General features: G+C 38.4%; 1 protein-coding gene across 3 annotated transcripts in view; it reads right to left on the bottom strand.

Annotated features, from left to right (window-relative positions):
- Positions 1 to 19,820, bottom strand: part of NEK1 (NIMA-related kinase 1) — a 133,272-nt gene that overhangs the window by 81,315 nt on the left and 32,137 nt on the right. For 2 of the 3 annotated variants that reach the window (XM_010852783.1, XM_010852784.1), the window contains exons 12-16: positions 10,994 to 11,053; positions 10,701 to 10,760; positions 10,559 to 10,606; positions 10,318 to 10,392; positions 4,556 to 4,719 (exon numbers count right to left, since the gene is read on the bottom strand). In XM_010852783.1, coding sequence (XP_010851085.1) covers positions 4,556 to 4,719; positions 10,318 to 10,392; positions 10,559 to 10,606; positions 10,701 to 10,760; positions 10,994 to 11,053 — 407 coding nt within the window. The remainder of the gene's footprint in view (positions 1 to 4,555; positions 4,720 to 10,317; positions 10,393 to 10,558; positions 10,607 to 10,700; positions 10,761 to 10,993; positions 11,054 to 19,820) is intronic. The other variant, XM_010852785.1, reaches the window with a different exon arrangement.

The raw sequence follows: 19,820 nt of genomic DNA, 5'->3' as shown, positions 1-19,820 counted from the left end.
GTCCACATGTTCTCCATAGTGGCTGTACTAGTTTGCATTCCCACCAACAGTGTAAGAGGGTTCCCTTTTCTCCACACCCTCTCCAGCATTTATTATTTGTAGACTTTTGGATCGCAGCCATTCTGACTGGCGTGAAATGGTACCTCATAGTGGTTTTGATTTGCATTTCTCTGGTAATGAGTGATGTTGAGCATCTTTTCATGTGTTTGTTAGCCATCTGTATGTCGTCTTTGGAGAAATGTCTATTTAGTTCTTTGGCCCATTTTTTGATTGGGTCATTTATTTTTCTGGAATTGAGCTGTAGGAGTTGCTTGTATATTTTTGAGATTAGTTGTTTGTCTGTTGCTTCATTTGCTATTATTTTCTCCCATTCCGAAGGCTGTCTTTTCACCTTGCTAATAGTTTCCTTTGTTGTGCAGGAGCTTTTAAGTTTAATTAGGTCCCATTTGTTTATTTTTGCTTTTATTTCCAATATTCTGGGAGGTGGGTCATAGAGGATCCTGCTGTGATGTATGTCGGAGTTTTGCCTATGTTCTCCTCTAGGAGTTTTGTAGTTTCTGGTCTTACATTTAGATCTTTAATCCATTTTGAGTTTATTTTTGTGTATGGTGTTAGAAAGTGTTCTAGTTTCATTCTTTTACAAGTGGTTGACCAGTTTTCCCAGCACAAAAATATGGAACGTTTCATGAATTTGCATGTCATCCTTGAGCAGGGGCCATGCTAATCTTCTCTGTATCGTTCCAATTTTAGTATATGTGTTGCCGAAGTGAGTACCACCCTCAGTTTTGCTGTGAAACTAAAATTGCTATAAAAATTAAAGTCTAAAGCTAATGTAGGAGGTGTGTTATTAAGACAAGGATATAAGCAAAGTTAGACTAGCCAAAGTAACTGATAAAAAGAGAAGAAAAATAACACGTAAAGAAGGAAGAAACAAATATAGGCTATCAAAAATATGAGAAAGATAATATGAATGAGTCTTAGAGGACTACAGATTTCAGTTTGCTGATTCAGTTTGGTCAGGGAAAAGAACTGACCAGGTAGGCCAATGACATACAAATTATAAAAATGGAAGTGAGGACAGTGTGGAGAAAATGCTCTGTAATGTCAATGATACAACAAAGTTCAAGCCAAAAGAATCATAATATTTGAACTGGAGGAGTCATACAACATATTTACTATTTATCTCACTTCATGTCTTCTGGAAATATGATAATTATATCCTGTGAGTATTTTTTCTATGTCCTCCTTAAAAATGAAAACTTTCAAGAAGACGTGCTTCTAAAACGTTTTAAGTTTGGACAACATCAAAATATTAACCAGCATTCTCTGAATATAATTCCTTAACCAATGACTAATATACCTGACAACCTTTATTTATATTTCTTCACCTTACACTGTCTACATTGAGACGCCCCAGCAACTGTATCCTTGTTGTTGTTCAGTTGTTTAGTCATGTCCAGCTCTTTGCAACCCCATGGACCACAGCACACCAGGCTTCCCTGTGCTTCACCATCTCCCGGTGCCTCCTCAAACTCATGTCCATTGAGTTGGTGATGCCATCCAACCATCTTATTGTCCCCTTCTATTGTCCTCTATTGTCCCCTTCTCCTCCTGCCTTCAATCTTTCCCATCATCAGGGTCTTTTCCACTGAGTCGGCTCTTCACATCAGGTGGCCAAAGTATTGGAGCTTCAGCGTCAGTCCTTTCAAAGAATATTCAGAATTGATTTCCTTTAGGATTGAATGGTTTGATCTTGCAGTCCAAGGCATTCTCAAGAGTCTTCTCCAACACCACAGTTCAAAAGCATCAATTCTTCATCACTCAGCCTTCCTTATGGTTCAACTCTCATATCCATACACGACTACTGGAAAAACCACAGCTTTGACTAGATGGACCTTTGTCGGCAAAGTAATGTCTCTGCTTTTTAATATGCTATCTAGGTTAGTCAAAGCTTTTCTTTAAAGGGACAAGCATCTTTTAATTTCATGGCTGCATGAAATTGAAAGATGTATCCTAATGAAGTTTGTATACTCTACTAGGTATCCAAGTAAAATTTTCACAATGCCTCTAGGCCAACAGAAATACCTAGCAGTTCCAGTCAATGACTAGTTAGGTCAAAGCTGCTAACACTATGCTCTACACTTTGACAGATACAGCTGTGTGTTCCTCAAAACTGAGAAATATCCAAGGCACTATGATGCTACAGGTTGCCCAGTACAGTTTGAGAACTACAGTTCCAGTCTATAAATCTAAGAAGAAATAAAGGCTGGATCTGACAGAATCTATTCTCTGTGAATTTATACTGCACTGCGGTGATGACTGTTTCCTTTTAGGATGTTTGCAGGCTCTATTTGTAGTCTTGCCTATAATCAATATGGAGAAAGCTAGTCTAATTTATAGAATCTGCCTCTTGAAAATTATATAATACTGATGAACTCCAGTTTTTTACCAATTCTTTCATGTTCTCAGAAAAAAATAAAATGAAATTCAATGAGTATACACAAAAGTTCATTCAGTATTTGAGATCATGGATAATCATTAAAGTATCCACTATTTAGAAATTTTATGACCAATGAAATCAATAACTGTTTCACCTGTTCACTAGTAGGATCTCAAGAAGCTGAGAAGTCCCTTGAACACAACAGTATTCAAGGAGCTGAACTCTATATGGAGACACACTTAGTGTAAATTCTACCTCCTCTGCTTACTAGTGGCCTGACCACACACAAGTTTCAAATCTCTGCAGGTCCTAGTTTCTTCATTTTGATTAAAAGAGTAATACGTAATTAAAAGGATGCTGTGATGAATAAATGTAACTTGATTTACAGTAAGTGTTCAATAAATAATATCTATCACCTATAAAAACAGGTTCAAAGCAATGTAAGAGAATGTATACCATGTGTCTGAGTAATGCTAAGCCCACCAAAGCTGGCAAAAAGGAAATGACAGAGGATCTCCACAGCCACAAATGGTTTAAAAGCTGAAAATTAAAATAATGAAACTCAAACAAAGACTGAATGGAAGCTGTGTTCCAGCGGCAGAAGTAACTGAGATACACAGCCATTGAACACAATTTGAAACTCAAGTGTAAATATATGTAAATATTTCAAGGTTATATGGGCTGCCGCTGCTGCTGCTGCTAAGGTGCTTCAGTCGTGTCTGACTATATGGGAGCCTGATGCAAATGCAACAATCCAGTCCCTTGCTTGCCACTTGAACTGTGAAGAATCAACAAATGTGCTGGAAGATAAACAGTGTGAAGAAGCATAACACAACTTTCCCTATTTTCTTTTACATTATACACATGTATTTTAGGAGATTTGATTAAAATTAAAACAAAGCCATGCAAATTATATACTAGAAAGACCAATAATACCCCAGGATAAAAACCTCACACAAAATCTTCATTATTATTTCATAAAAAATATGCACATGTATAAGTCTGTAGCACTCTTTTCTCAAAAAATGTGAAGTATTTACAACTAGCTTAATACTTCAGCCTATGGTACATAATTCATAATATTAATTTATATGAACCTCAATTATTTACCTCTGCTCAATAACCTTTTAATAATCTTTTATAACTGGGAGAACCATAAAGATTTTTATCACAAAAAAATTCTCTGTAAAAATGACAAATTAAATTTTCATAAAATGATATGTTCTTCCTTTACCAGAATATTTTTATAGAAGAAAATCTAAAAAATTGAAATATGCATACTTTTTTAAAAAGGAATGGGGGAGCCTGGTGGGCTGCCGTCTATGGGGTTGCACAGAGTTGGACACGACCGAAGTGACTTAGCAGCAGCATACAAATTAAAACTTGAGTGCCACCAGATTAAATTAATTTTATGGAGAAAAAGGAAAAACCTAGCCAACAGGATCACAGTGAGTCATCAATCAGAGATGAACGTGAAGAGGAAATGACCATGAGAAAAGTGGGGTTCTAAGTGATGTGGAAAAGGAAGACTCAAAACATGCTTTGGAGTTCTGCATAGAATGCAATTCCATTTTAAATATATTCTGATTTATTTAAAGCACATAGATAAAGTTACTACAACCATACGCTGGTTCAAAGTTATCACGTTCCTTTAAATAGTATGTTCAGCCTATAACATAAATAAACTATAACATATATAAGCCATAAATTAGGCCTAAGTGAAGAGCTACATGTTTGTCACATGTAGTCAAGGGCCAAATTTGCACCGAAGAAAATGACTGTATTCAGATGGCAAAAGACAGTCTATGTATAATGGAGAAAACAGCCAGGAAGTGGTGTTATCCGGCTGTACACAACAAAAGACAAAATCATACCAAAGGGTGAATTTGTGGATCATGACACTCCAACACGTTGATACTAACTTGTTTAGACATCACCTTTAAACCCTTTTAAGTTTTCCGAGAGCATCAGCATCAGAGGGTTGGTGGTGATCTGTAGCCCTTTGGGAAATCCTAGATGTACTCCAGGTGGGATTCCTCTGTCAATAAATATACACCATGACTTCCACTACTCCCTCTAAAGCAAAGCACAGTGACTTTTGCAGAACAGCCATACCTTTCTGGAAGCCTCTGGCCATGTATTTCTCCTTTCCATTTAGCTTCATTATCTTCTGCTCTTTGTTGCTGCATTTGATCAAAAATAGCGTGATAATGTTCATACTGTCCTCGAGAGGAAAAAGATGATGGAGCCATGGCCCCTCCACTGCCCAAAAAGGGAGCCTAGGAATCAAACAAAAAGCTCTCACATGCTTATCTCACAAGACCTCAAAGGTCTCTACTACCTTCAAAAGAAAAAAGTGAACCTCAACACTTGCGTCTTACAAAGCAAATTATCTAATTTAACATACTAATAAACACAGAGCCTAGAGAAAAATGTTTTCCTATTATAACCATTAACAATCAAAAGTAGTATACCTTGTTACTAACAGTAAAGCATAATTCAATATAACAAAAACATAAAATATCACTAAATGTATGTAACTGTGGGGAAAAAAAACTGGTCTTAACAAGTTTTCCAACAAGTTTCTTATATATTTTATGTGATCCCATCCTATTAAGTTTAAATATGTATAGTTTATACGTAAAACAGAGCCTGCTTTTTTAACACTCAAAATTATACCTAACAAAACATACAGCAATTAACATACTTCAAATCCAATTCAACAAGCAATGAAGATATCAACACCACTGGAATACACTCTAAGTGTAATTAAAAGAAGCAAAACAATATATCCATCCTTAAGCAGTTTACAAACAAACTGGGAAACAAAGTATAAAGCTAGAAAAACATTTCATTTCCAAATGAATGGCAACAGACCCTCGCCACAGCAGTAAGTACTGAGCAAATTTACAAAACACACAAAAAAGAGAAATAAAAATACCCATAAAAAAGTCACTGGAGAAAAACACTCAACCCAGCCTTTAACACAAGGTAACACAGATAGATTAAATGATTAAATATGATCCATGGTATTAAAGTAAAAAAAAAAGGCAACAGAAGGTATACATTTAGATGTTGGCAGCAGGGAGATAAAGGACATATGAAGACGAAGGTAACTATGAGGAAGGCAAACAGGGAGTATTAATTACACTTGGTTAGAAAAGGTCACTACAGGTAACTGACCGACCAGGGTGTGTGAGTTCACATAATCAATAACAGAAAGCACAGTTACACTTTCTAGCAGGAAAAGTGCACTAAGACCGTTTTTAAGCAGGTAAGTCAAATTACACAGAAGAAACAAGAATAAGAGAGAGAACAAGGCAGAGAAACTGAGCGGAAGGCTGCTGCACTGATGCCAAGCCAAGCAGCCCGTGAGTAAAGAAAGGCAATCAGAGAAAAAGCCAGCATTACCGGGAACTGGTTCTCTGTGGGGGTAACACAGGATGAGGGCGAAGATGTAGGATGCAGCCTCAGAGACACACGCACTCAAGCACATGGAAAACTCTCGGAAAACAGGTAGAAAGATGAGAGCTGAGTAAGCGCACAATGATACAGAGGCTCAGAGTGCAAGAACTACGGGGTGAAGAGGAAATTAGGACCCTCAAAGGCAAGGCCAACAGCACCGAAAGGAAGACAAACTGATGTGACTCAAGTGGAGAGGATGTGCTCAAACGCAGATGAGAGCAGAAGCCAGAACATTGACAGGAGATGAGGAGGAGCTATCAGGTGATGACATCCTAATGGGGAAGTCGGGCTAAGAAAAATATAAGCACCAAACAAAAGACATCTCAGTACCCAATGAGGTAAAATTTGTGTTAACATTTGGACAAAAGAAGCTATATACAATATTTTTTTTTTACATACAATATTATAAGAAGCCTAGATTTTTAAAAATTAGCTCAAGATAAATACAGATAACTGATTCAAGAAGCTTGAAAAGCAAGAAATGAAGGTTGTTAGAAACAAGGAAGATACTTAATTAGCCAGGAAACTCCATCAAGGTGATCTTCATATACATTTTCAAACCTGCATCTCAAGGCAAGATTCCCTGAATCAGAATTTTGCTAAGTGGTGGTCACAGGGACTTCCCCGGCAGAGCAGTGGTTAAGACCCTGTGCAGGGGGCACAGGTTTGATCCCTAGTTGGGGAATGAAGATCCTGTATGCCCCATGGTGCAGTCAAAATATAATAAAAATTATTTTTAAAATGTGCCAGCAGATCTTGTGTCTGCTGAGGTGCTTTAAAAAAAAATTATTATTAAAAAAAAAAAAAGGTGGTCACAGCTCCTATAAGACTGGGAGTTTAGTGTCTGGCACTAATATCACCTTAACTTTGAGGTTCAAGGTTTCTGTTCAGCAAAAATAATGTATATACACATATCTCTTAGGACATCTGCCTAGGTAAAGCATCTGCCTACATTGTGGGAGACCTGGGTTCAATCCCTGGGTCGGGAAGATCCCCTAGAGAAGGAAATGGCAACCTACTCCAGTACTCTTGCTGGAAAATCCCATGGACGGAGGAGCCTGGTAGGCTACAGTCCATAGGGTTGCAAAGAGTCAGACACGACTGAGCGACTTCACTTCTGAAGATATCTATACTCAAAATAATGCTGAAAACACTGTACTGGAATACTGAAACAATGGAATCTTTTAAACATCACTTTACAGTCACCAGGCTTCCCTGATGGCTCAGACGGTAAAGCGTCTGTCTGCAATGCAGGAGACCTGGGTTCAATCCCTGGGTTGGGAAGATCCCCTGGAGGAGGAAATGGCAGCCCACTCCAGTATTCTTGCCTGGAAAATGCCATGGACTGCAGAGCCTGGTAGGCTACCGTCCATGGGGTCGCAAGGAGCCGGACACGACTGAGCGACTTCACTTTCACTTTATAGTCACCAATTATAAGCATGCACTGATGTTTTAATAAACACAGACACCCATGGAACCTCTACCACAATTGAAAGCATATTCATCACCCAGAAAAGTTCCCTGTTTCTCACTTGGATCCAAGGCCCCTCATTCCAGGAAACACTGATGTTTGTCACAGAGACTGGGTTTGCCATTTCCTACCATTTCATATAAATGGAATCACACAGTATGCACTCTTGTGCCTGGCTTCTTTCACTCAGTACATTTTTGACTGACCCATGTCAATGCATGTATTAATAGACTATTCCTTCTCATTACTGAGTAGTAGTCCAACATAGTGTCAAACAACAGAATGTCTCTTACATGTCATGGTTATCTATGTAATCAAACTATACATAGAATATTTCATAATTTTTCTAAGAACACAGATTTATAAAAGATAGATAAAGAATGGATAAAGCCCTGCAAATCAACTGCAATTTAAAAAAGAGAAAAAAATACCTATCAGAAGAACCAAAGGAAAAAAATGGATAAAGCAGGTAAGTCCTAGATTTTGCAGACACTAAGTAATCAAAAAGTTGGTTATTTATACTGTGCAAAATGTCTGAATATTTAGAAGTATATAATAATAGTATGAACTCTGAAATATTTCCCTTCATGTTTATTTTTGTTTTATCTTTATTTTGGGGGATCTCCTTAACTTATTTCAAATTTTACTGAGCTTCCAGGTACTTATCAATAGTACAGAAATCAAACAGCCTAAGAAGTTAACTGTTACAAACCTCATGGGGAATAAGTACAGAAACTAGCACTGAATTTGCTATATGTCATGGAAAATAGTTTTACTAATCCTCACAGAAATCAGAATAGAAGTTTACGAAGCAAAGCAGAAACTTAATAAGCACGTAATATCTAACACTAATTATTATCAAACATTAATAAAACTGGACTTTAGGATTAAATACAGCTTTAAACATCACAGGAAAAAAGATGCTTTCTTGCATAAAGAAGACATATGCAAAGGGAGAGGAAAAACATGACCAAATTCTAAACACTAATCATGAACTTGATATAAAATACCTGACCAGATCTCAGGGCCTGTATCCTGGTAAGTTTTTATTCTCAGATCATAGAAGATATGGGTTAGTTATTTCAGAATGGGCCAAATCCTGATACTTCCTTATCATTCAGAGGGTAGTAAGTTCAATGTCACAGTACAGTGGATAGTACAGTAAAAAATGTGTGTGTGTTAGTCACTCAGTCATGTCGGACTTTTTGCCACCCCATGGACTGTAGCCCGCCAGGCTCCTCTATCCATGGAGTTCTCCAGGCAAAAATACTGGAGTGGGTTGCCATTCTCTTCTCCAGAGGATCTTCCTGACCCAGGGACAGAACCTGGATCTCTTGCATTGCAGGCAGATTCTCAGATGAGAACTGTAGCCCTGGCTGACACCTTGGTTTCTGCCTGGTAAGACCCTGAGCAGGGGATCCACTATCCATGCCCACACACCTGAGACGACTTAAGGCACATAGCTGTGCCTTAAGCCATGGAGTCTGTGGTCATTTATCGCACAGCAGTAAAAAATGAATGTGTACGATTATTATATAGTATCATCTGAGCCACCAGGGAAGCCCATGTCTACATAAAACAGAGAAACTTTTATTCAAATCATAAATTTTAGGGAAAAAGAATCAAGTGAGAATGGTAATCAATTCTACTTAATAAATATATAATTGGTGCCTAAACATCAAGTTGAGATGGGTCCCAGGAAGTCACAGTTTAAAGACCTTAAGTAATAGTTGATTGGATTATGTGAATTAAAAATTACAATACAGAGAAATAAGACCCCTGCTCAGGGTTTTACCAGGCAGAAACCAAGGTGTCAGCCAGGGCTGCAATTCTCATTTGAGGCTCAGGAACCTCTTCTGAGCTCACTGGTTCCTGGCAGAATTTATTTCCTTGTGCTGTCATGGCTAAGTTTACCACGTTCTTGCTGGCTGTCGGTCAGAGAGCCAGCAGATGATCTCCCAGAGAATCCCTACACTTTCTTGCCATGTGAATAAGGGCTTTCTTCCAGGCTAGCAGCTGTCCCCCTGACCTTCTAACCTTCCAGCTCGCCATGAGGGAGTCTTATAATAAAGCAGTGACGGAACCACAGCAGTGAATATAGCATCAGCAATGCCATAGGACACAGCCTGACCAAGGCGGCTGCTGCACTCCAAATTCAGTCTCCCCCACACTCCAGTGGAGGGGAGAGCATTAGGTGTAATACCTGGAGTCAAGAATTTGTGGACCACCTTAGAATTCAGCCTACCACAGATTTGGAAAGGATGCTGTGAGTGCAAGAGAGGAAAGGCAAGATTTAGACTGGCAGAACAAAGAAGGGAAAAGGAAGTTAACAGGGGAGCCCTTGAGAGTCGAGCTCTGTGCACCACTCTTGAAATTTTTCATTTTTTTTAAATGAAGAAATTAAGGCTCAGAAAAGTGAAGTAACTTGTCCAAGGCTATATAGTCTGGATCTGCCCAAAGAAAATGTCTGAACTAACCTATCTAGGTCCATGGCTAGCGGGGTCACTGATCATCTAAGTAAATGCTTGGAGTTGGGAGTGGGAGTGGGGACTGGGAGTGGAGAGGGTGGGAGGGTGGGCAGGGGCCATCAGGTGAAGAGAACACAAGTGTGGGGACGAAGCTGCAGCAGCCGTGTGCAGTGGGGAGACTGCAGTCTGGTCCTCAGCTCTGTGTGACTAGAGCACACAGCCAGGTATGTGATTTTAAAAAGATGGCAGAGGAATGGTGAATCACAGCCTTCTCAGCAAACTTTTTAAGCAATTTTAACTGTCACATACGAATTATCAGTACGAGTTACATAAGTACGTGCAGGAAAACTAAGAAGTCCTAACAGATGCTGAAGAACTCTAGTAGAAACAAGCCAGGTGTATACATTTCACAGAGCAGGGTGAAACCGGAGTTAAAGAGCAGCAGTGTACATGCACGGGTACCCAAGACCTACCTTCATTTCACCGCTTCCACCAGCACTCAGCACATTTCTCCAGCCTTGTTCCCTGGCCCTATTTATTCTCTCCAACTTTGAGGGGAAAGAAACAAATAAAACACCATTTCAAGTATTTAATATAAAGTATATGAAATATACTTAGTAATAAAAAGGAAACCAGTGTAATCCTTTGAAAAAGGGGGGGCATGTGTGTGGGGAGGTGGTGGAGTGTGCTGGGGAAAATGGACAATCCTCTCACCCTTTGCTTTTCCTGTCTTTTCACCTGCTCAGCCTTCAGCAGACTAACCTGCAATAATTTTAAAGACAAACTTCTTAGAACTCTTAAAACAATTATCATCTCCAACTTGGCTGGAGAAGAAAAATAACAGTGAAATAACTACCTGATCCTTAGACTTCTTTTCTTTTTCAGTCAATTCCAATCTTCTTTTTCTTGGTGCTTCCTTAAAAAAAAAAAAAATTATCAATAATAAATACTACTTTTTCTAGCTTAATCAGTAAAGTTAGCATACCGGTGGTAGACGTATATCCTGGAAGGTTTAAAAACAGAAATAAGTTAGAGGTATTTGTTTGAAAGAAATAAGGAGGAAAGGTTTGGAGGTTTTATAAAATTTGTTTCTTTTTTTCATAATTAGTTTTACAAAGCTGTGAAATAAGCACACAGATGTGTTTATACCTCAAACAGTTTCCTCCTTTCTTCTCCAGGATTCACTTTCTTCACTGGGGTTTGATGGGCCTGGACAGAAAGTAAAACTACAAATTAGATTAAGGATTTTGAGGTATCCATTTGAAAAATTCAAATGTATGGAAATTTAAAATAAGAAAAACGTAAAGCCAATACTGCCATAACTCTCTTTCAAAATACATTATCCTTCAAAAAAAAAAAAAAAAGAAAGGAACCACTTAAGTGTCTAATACACTATTTGTTCAAAAAAGAGAAACACGGGATCCAAAGAAACCATGGAAAAAGGGTCTTCCCTAATCATCCAGTAAAAAGCGTATTCAGGTAGAGATGCTAACTGTAAGTTCTCTAACGTTATGAAAACAGAATGTCATCTAGAAAGCCCAAATCTGAAGAAATTTTTCTTAAAAAAAAAATGAAATGAGTTAACACTTAACTTCTCTCCCTACCTCCAGATATAACCATTGTTAACATTTTCATAAATATCTTTTCTGAGACTGTTTTATGAACATGAATACACACAACTATATACATGTGTATATACATACACACATAGTCTTAGCTTTTTATACTTTTTACATAAATATAATAAACAATGTATTACAATGGGAAAATGTTTTTCACTATTAACAACATTACCTGACATTTCCACATTGTGGTAAAAAATTTAACAATGGTGATATTCCAAACCATGGATATAATTAATTTATTCAACTACTCTTGAAGGAAGGACATTGTGTTGGTTCTAATTTTTCCCCATACTGTTAGAAACATTCTTGTAGGTACATTTTGTATCATATGCAAGTCTTTCGAAAGGGCAATTTCTAAATGGAATCATAAAGTAATAATGAAATTTAAGTGTTGAGAAAAACTGCCACCTCAAGAAGCTGTATCAATTTATACTCTCATCAAGGAATTCATTTTCTCATAACCTCACAAATAATGAGTATTATCAATGTCTTAAATTTTTAATATCTGGAAAGACTACTTTCCAGTATATTAGATAATTACATTTCTTCTTTAATATGCTAATTGTTCATCTTATTTTATAGTTGTTCTAATTTTATGGGCTATTTGTATATTATTAAAAATAGAGTATTTCAGATTTGCAAATTTTTTTTACATTTTGTCTTTGAACAGCTGTTTATTGTATCTTAAACTGTACAGAAGTCTGTAATTTATATAGTTAAATCTGCCAGTCTTTTCCTTTATGATATCAGCATAAACTATTTTACTAAAGAAGACATTTCAGACCTCATTTGCTTCTGCCACTTGGATAGTTTCATTTTTATATTCAGAAGTTATATATAATCTAACTTAAATTTAGATTTTAAAATATTAAAGTTAGATTTTTATTTTTAGATTTATCTGGAATAAATTTTTGTTCATGGAATGAGTTGGGAATCTAATTTTTTTCTCTAGAAAATCCAGTTATCTCATAGCCATTTCTTGGCTGATACATCTTTTCCCACAATGGTCTGAAATGCCTCATTAATCACATAATAAATTCAAATACACATTAATCACATAATAAATTCCAATTTCTGGAATTCTCTATGTCATCTATCCATCTTCTTTTTTAACTATGATATAAAGCCACCTATAAAAAAGTAGATAAAGGAGATACACAGAGGTTAGCAAAAATAAAGGAAAAACCCAGTAACTACTACCCAAGTCAAGAAACAGAATAATGCCAACACACAGAAATCCTCCACATGTCCTTCCACAAGAGAGACAGCCACCATCCCCACTTTACTAATCACTACCTCACTTGTCTCTGTTGCTTTGCCACTTGGATACATGTTCCTAAACAATACAGTTTTGTTTTTTTTAAATGTTCTGAGTTCTATATAAATGGAATCATACAATATATATTCCTTTGTATCTCACTTCTGTTGCTCAACACTGTTTTCAGAATAACCCTTGTTATTATGTTTATTTATCTGCATTTGCTTTCTTCATTGATAAACAACATTCCACTGATGTGGAGTCCTTTCTTGCACAGTTATCCTGCACTTTTCACAGCAGGGCTATTCTATAGTAACTGAGGGAGTGTCTATTTCCTTTTCTAATTATTCACTGTCACATGCTCAACTTCTATCAGGCCACGTCACTGAATTCATTAACAGTGTTCTGCTTCTTCACTAGGAGTTTCTAGGTAGGGAACCATATCTGTAAATGTCTATATTTTCTCATCTCTCCCAATATTTATGTTTCTTATTTCTTTCTCTTTTTAATTTCATGGGCTAGGCTTCTGGAAAAACATCAAATGATAGCATCATTACAAACACCCTTGTCTTGTTCCTAACTTTAATGTAAATGCTTCCAACTTTTCATCATTATGTATAATGCCTGATGTAGGTTTCTGGTATATATAACTGGGTCAAGTTAAGAATTTTTACCTCTATTTCTTGAATCAAAGAAATTTGAATTTTTTTTAAAAAACTACTTTATTGAGGTATGATGGACATACAAAAAGTTATACATGGTTAATGTAAACAACCAAGTAAGTTTTTTTAAAGGGTTAAATTCTACTGAACTTTCAGTATCTACTGAGATAATTTATATATGACTTTTTCTTCTAATCTACTAACAGTGAAATTAACCAGTTTCTGACTACTGAACTATCTTTCCACTCCTGAAATGTATCCTATTTAGTAAGTTTTGAATTACTCTTTTGATAAATTGCTTGATTTAACTTAACTTTTTTAAAAAACATTTTTAAGGATTTCTGCATGTGTGTTCATAAGTATAAATGACCCATGGATTTCTTTCTTTTATATCCTGTGCTAGCTACTCAATTTTGTGATCAATGTTGAGCCTACTACAGGGACAATTTTCCAAACAATTCAAAGTACAGTTCTGAATATACCAAAAACAGATTAAAAGTATTTACAGAAAACTCTTAAGTTATGTATAATGCATCAGTTTTAAAATTTTCCAGCTACCTTAGGAAAAAATATATAAAAAGAAACACTGTATAAAAACATTCACCTGTTAGGCTTCAATTCAAAGGAAAGGAAATGTTACTTTAAAAAATTATTTCAGTGATCATTTACATTATTATTAAAATAACTCAGCATTTGATTAAATCAGTGAAGTATCTCCACTAACAATTCCATTTCAGTAGTGGCTGTATTTTGACAAAAGTCAATGTTATAAGAAATTACTTTCATTTGCCACTTACTGCTTCAATTTCCTAAATTTTGTAAAATGACTATAACAGATAAGCACTAAAACTCTAAAAGTGAATTCAGAATAATACAAAAAAAATACGATCCACAATCAATATGAAATTAATAAAATTAATCCCAACATATCACTGTTAAGATATATTATATAGCTTACAACATACAAAAAAGAAGTAGAAAGGGATCAAAAGTTTTCTTTCACTAAAACAAAAAAAGATATTTAAAATTTCTGCCCACTTTAGAAAGCAACATGAGACGGGTGGATGAACTGAGAGACTGGGGTTGACATGTACACATTGCTGCTGCTGCTGCTAAGTCGCTTCAGTCGTGTCCGACTCTGTGTGACCCCATAGACGGCAGCCCACCAGGCTCCACCGTCCCTGGGGTTCTCCAGGCAAGAACGCTGGAGTGGGTTGGCATTTCCTTCTCCAAGGCATGCATGCATACTAAGTCACTTCAGTCGTGTCTGACTCTGTGCGACCCCATGGACAGCAGCCCTCCAGGCTCCTCTGTCCACAGGATTCTCCAGGCAAGAACCCTGGAGTGGGTGCCATGTCCTTCTCCAACATGTACACACTACTGTGTATAAAACAGATAACAGTAAGAAGCTACGGTCTAGCACAGGAAACTCTCCTCAATGCTCTGTGGTGAGCTAAATGGGAAGGAAATCCAAAAAAGGAGACTAGTGCATACAAAAAGCTGATTCACTTTGTTGTATAGCAGAAACTAACAGCATTATAAAGCAACTACACTCCAATAAAAATTTATTAAAAAAAAGCGCAACATGATACATAATTTCAACATAACTTCCTCCTTAGGAAATGCAATTAATTTAATGAATACATTACTTAATTTGAGTACAATAAAACGATATTTATGTGATACCATTAAATGGGTTGATAAACTGGTAAGAGGAGAATAATGATTTTCTTATACTGTGTTTTATCATTTTAATTAAATGACCATCATAAAATATCCATTTTATAGATGTTTTAACTCAAAGTTACATTAGCAATGTGATAAGTGGTATTAAATCTCACACAATGACTATTAGTAAATAGTAGCTTTGCTCCCTGACAAAATGACAGAAGCAATAGGTTCTCAGAACTATCCCACCTCCTCACTGTATTATTAGATCCCAACTCCTAACCAAACTTAGGCTAGTTATTTCAATTTTCACTTAAGCCAACCATGTATCTCACCACCTAACCCCATTAACACTAGGGTTAATGAGATGACAATAATACTGAAATACCTAAAGAACAGTAGCTTTCAAACTTTTTCTAAAAGCAACCCACAGTAAGAAAGATATTTCACATTTAGACCCAATAAAGATAAACACACACACATTCCATAAAATACTTTTACTATGTTTAACTAAGTCTGTTACTTTCCATTCTATTACTTAAAAAAAAGTCCCCGCTCCTCACTCATTAAAATGATTCTGCCACCTCTAATAGACAGCAACCCCCACTTTTTAAATAGTAGACTGCTTCTGGCTGAACTATTACTGAACTACAAGGAAAAAAAAACCAGCTGTAGATAATGCTCTTCATGGTATTACAAAGTTAACGTTTCAAAGTACATTTTATGTACATACAACTTAAACTAGTGGGGGACGCTACCTAGGAGCTTTGTAAAAACACATACTGCTTCCATACAAGAGAATTACCTGGCAATAAACATACCACACACTGCATGACTTCATTCACATGACACATTCAGAACAAGCAAATCCACACAGACAGAAGTAGACTAGCCCAGCGGTTGCCCAGGGCTATGGGGTTTGGTGGAGAACAGGGAGTGAATGCTAATGGAAAAGGATTTGAGGGGAGACAATGAAGTGCTCTAAAACTGATTATGGGGATGGTTGCACAATTCTTGCAAATCCATTGGAAATAATTTAATTTCAGACTTTAAATGGATGAATTATAGTATGTGAGTGATAACTTGATTAAGCTATTTTCAAAAAACATGTATCCTCAAGAGTTGCTGAATCGTAATTTCTGGACACAGAGCCCTGCATTTTGACAAGTTTCGCAGGTTAACACTTGCCTAACAAATCTAGCACTGGTCTCAACATCTGTGAAAACACGACACTCAAAATCTTAAAAATATTAACCTGAGTGATAACAGCAGCTCGTTATACATGACTAGCTTTAAACTAGATTATACAACCATTTGCAACAAGAGAAAGTTTAACTAAGACACCTATGTACTCTTAGGTAAGTCACATGGAGGGCAAAATTCTCTCTCGGTGCACCAGACTGTCACAGATATAAGATGCTCAAATATTTGTGAAATAAAAATGCCAAAGGTGTTCCTCTGAGATCACATAGGTATTTTCAGAACACAATCTACAAAGAAGAGAAAATATGTAAAACATCCATACTAAAAGAAAATGTGTTGTTTTGTGTTTTTTTGCTAAAATGAGAGCCAAAATACTGAAGCACATTCATGGAGCTCCCTCTGGTGGCTTAATAACCACTCCTTTTCTTTTAGAAAACAGCTGTAATTATTACAGGAACTGGAACAAAGAAAGTTTTCAGGACGTGCAGGGGCACTAGCAGTCTCAAACAGGAAAGGGCAAAGATTGCCCTCTGCTGTCAGAGCTGCCCTGAGCCTGCTGAGTGCAGACACACTGAGGAGGGCAAGGTAGCCTGGCCCAGGGTGAGACTGAGTGGTGAGCAGCAGTCACACTGGGAACAGACTCTGCAGGCAGGAGAGGATATGATGGTGACAGTGACCAGGGGTCAGGAGCGATTCTAATAGTGTGTAGTGAGACAAGAACCCACAGCCTGGGGAGGCCATGCGGCCCGGCACGCACAGTTACACACAATGCACAGTTACACACACTGGCGCTGAGAAGCCCAGCAGAACCCCTTAGACATGCAAGGACAGGACAGGTCTGGAGCTCAGGAAAGGATTCCAGGCTCGAGATGCAGATCGGGGTGTGGGTTTAGAGGTGCTGTCAGAGAGTGAGGCTGTCCGGGGGTGTCCACGGCCGGCCTCCTGAACCACTTGAGCATCTGAGTCAGGGACGTGTGGAGGAACTTACACAGGAGGCGAGAAGAGCAGGTAGGCAGTGAGGGAGACGATCAGCAGAGTGGGATACTCTGGACTCAAGTGAACAAAAAGTTTAAGAAAGGGTAACCAAGTGAACTGAAGCTGAGGCAGAGGAAGAAGATACCTGACCACTGGATGGAACCACTGGGGCTCCCAGAAGTCCTTGCCAGGAGCAGTGACCCAACAGCTGTGACAGAGCAAGCTCTGGGCAGAAGGGGTTCAAGAGAGAAGGGGAAACAAGGAAGTGGAGACATTAAGACAAGGCTTCGGGAAGTTCTGCCATTAAAGGAGCAGAGATCCAGGGAAGTGGCTGGAGGGACACATGGGAGGGAAGGAAGGGCTTTCTTAACAAGACTGAAGATATGATATGGACAGTCACCCACCAGGCTCCTCTGTCCACGGGATTCTCCAGGCAAGAATACTGGAGTGGGTTACCATTCTTATCTCCAGGGGATCTTCCCGACCCAGGGATCGAATTTGGGTTTTCTGCATTGCAGGCAGATTCTTTACCTTCTGAGCCACCAAGGAAGCCCATTTGTTTGCTAACAGGAATGATTAAGGACAGAGGAAAAATATGATACAGAAGAGAAAGAGAAGTCCTTTAAAAGGCAAAAATAATAGTAAGAGATGGCATACAAACAGCAAGGTCGACTCTAGATCAAAACAGACAGATCCTCCAAGTATAAGGAAGAAAGCAGGAGACTGGCAACAGGCAGGACCGACAGGCAGGAGTGCTGCTGAGTGTGGGCAATTTTCATCTACTTGGCTCTTTTTTCTCAGTGAAATAGGAAGCAATGTTCATCACCCTGAGGGGATAAACAAGGAAAGGTAGGAGATAACCATCTAGAAAGTAGGAAAGGAACTGGCCCGCGGAAACATGATGGAGGGGCGGGGGGCAGTGACAGTGCACACCTGACACTGTAGGTTTAAACTCAAGTGAGACCAGAGAGCTGCAGGTTTCCTCCAACCACACCCACTGGGTGGAGCAGTCAAAAGCTTTGGAAACTATTACAATGAGAGAACATGAAATTAAAGCTGGTAAAGGAAAATAAAAACAAAGACAGGATGAACAATGATAAAACCAGGAAAGATCCATGGATCCAAACAGAACAAACACGTTTTCAAGGCGGGTTCTCAGAGACTAAGCTGGAAACACAGGGAGCAGTGGTAAGAGCGGGGTCCCTGTAACTGAGACTAGGAAGTAGGTGTTCTTCCTGATGACAAATGTGATGGCATGCCATAGGGGAGAGATCCAAAGTGAAGCAGGAGACAAGATCGTCAAAGAGAACAATCAGAAAACAAAAAGGAAGTGTACCACCGAAAGGACCATCATCTCAAGACACTAAAGTCACCAAGAACCGTGACATCGCCGCGAAGAGGGAGGAGCAGCATGTGACACAAAGCCTGGTGGCGGGGCTTAGGAAGCCAGGGCAAATCCAGCAACGACATCAAGGAACACAACGTGATCGTCCTCCTCCAGACCCAGCAGGACTGAGGGACCAGAGAGAAAATGGTCCCCGACAGAGCGGCACAACAATGTGTGTAACAAGCCAGGTTTTAGAGTAAAAAAGGTGCAGAGATCTTGACAAGTTGAGAACGCAGGGGATCTTGCTGACCATGGACTCGCTGAGGTCTCTGAGGAATAGTTCGGGCGCTCTGCAGAGGCAGGGGCTGGAGCACGGTAGGACCAGAGCCTCAGGGAGCTGAGAAACTACGTAATAAGGAGATGCCAGGAGTCCTGGGTGCTTTGTAGTAACTAAAGAAAAGAAGGCGAAAGGATATAATGGAACTCATCCATTTAGGCCTGATTGGAAGTGGTCAAACAAGAGATGGCAAGAGTGAATGTCGACATTCTAGGAATCAGCGAACTGAAATGGACTGGAATGGGTGAATTTAACTCAGATGACCATTACATCTACTATCGCGGGCAGGAATCCCTCAGAAGAAATGGAGTAGCCATCGTGGTCAACAAAAGACTCCGAAATGCAGTACCTGGATGCAATCTCAAAAACGACAGAATGATCTCTGTTCGTTTCCAAGGCAAACCATTCAATATCACAGTAATCCAAGTCTATGCCCCAACCAGTAATGCTGAAGAAGCTTAAGTTGAATGGTTCTATGAAGACCTACAAGACCTTTTAGAACTAACACCCAAAAAAGATGTCCTTTTCATTATAGGGGATTGGAATGCAAAAGTAGGAAGTCAAGAAACACCTGAAGTAACAGGCAAATTTGGCCTTGGAATACAGAATGAAGCAGGGCAAAGACTAATAGAGTTTTGCCAAGAAAATGCACTGGTCATAAAAAACACCCTCTTCCAACAACACAAGACAAGACTATATGCATGGACATCACCAGATGGTCAACACTGAAATCAGACTGATTATATTCTTTGCAGCCAAAGATGGAGAAGCTGTATACAGTCAACAAAAACAAGACCAGGAGCTGACTGTGGCTCAGACCATGAACTCCTTATTGCCAAATTCAGACTTAAATTGAAGAAAGTAGGGAAAACCACTAGACCATTCAGGTATGTCCTAAATCAAATCCCTTATGATTATACA

This window comes from Bison bison, unplaced genomic scaffold (genome assembly GCF_000754665.1).
Source record: "Bison bison bison isolate TAMUID 2011002044 unplaced genomic scaffold, Bison_UMD1.0 scf7180017864316, whole genome shotgun sequence".
Taxonomy (NCBI): Eukaryota; Metazoa; Chordata; class Mammalia; order Artiodactyla; family Bovidae; genus Bison; species Bison bison.
Note: the sequence above shows the minus strand (reverse complement) of the source record. Positions and strands in the feature narration are given on the sequence as shown.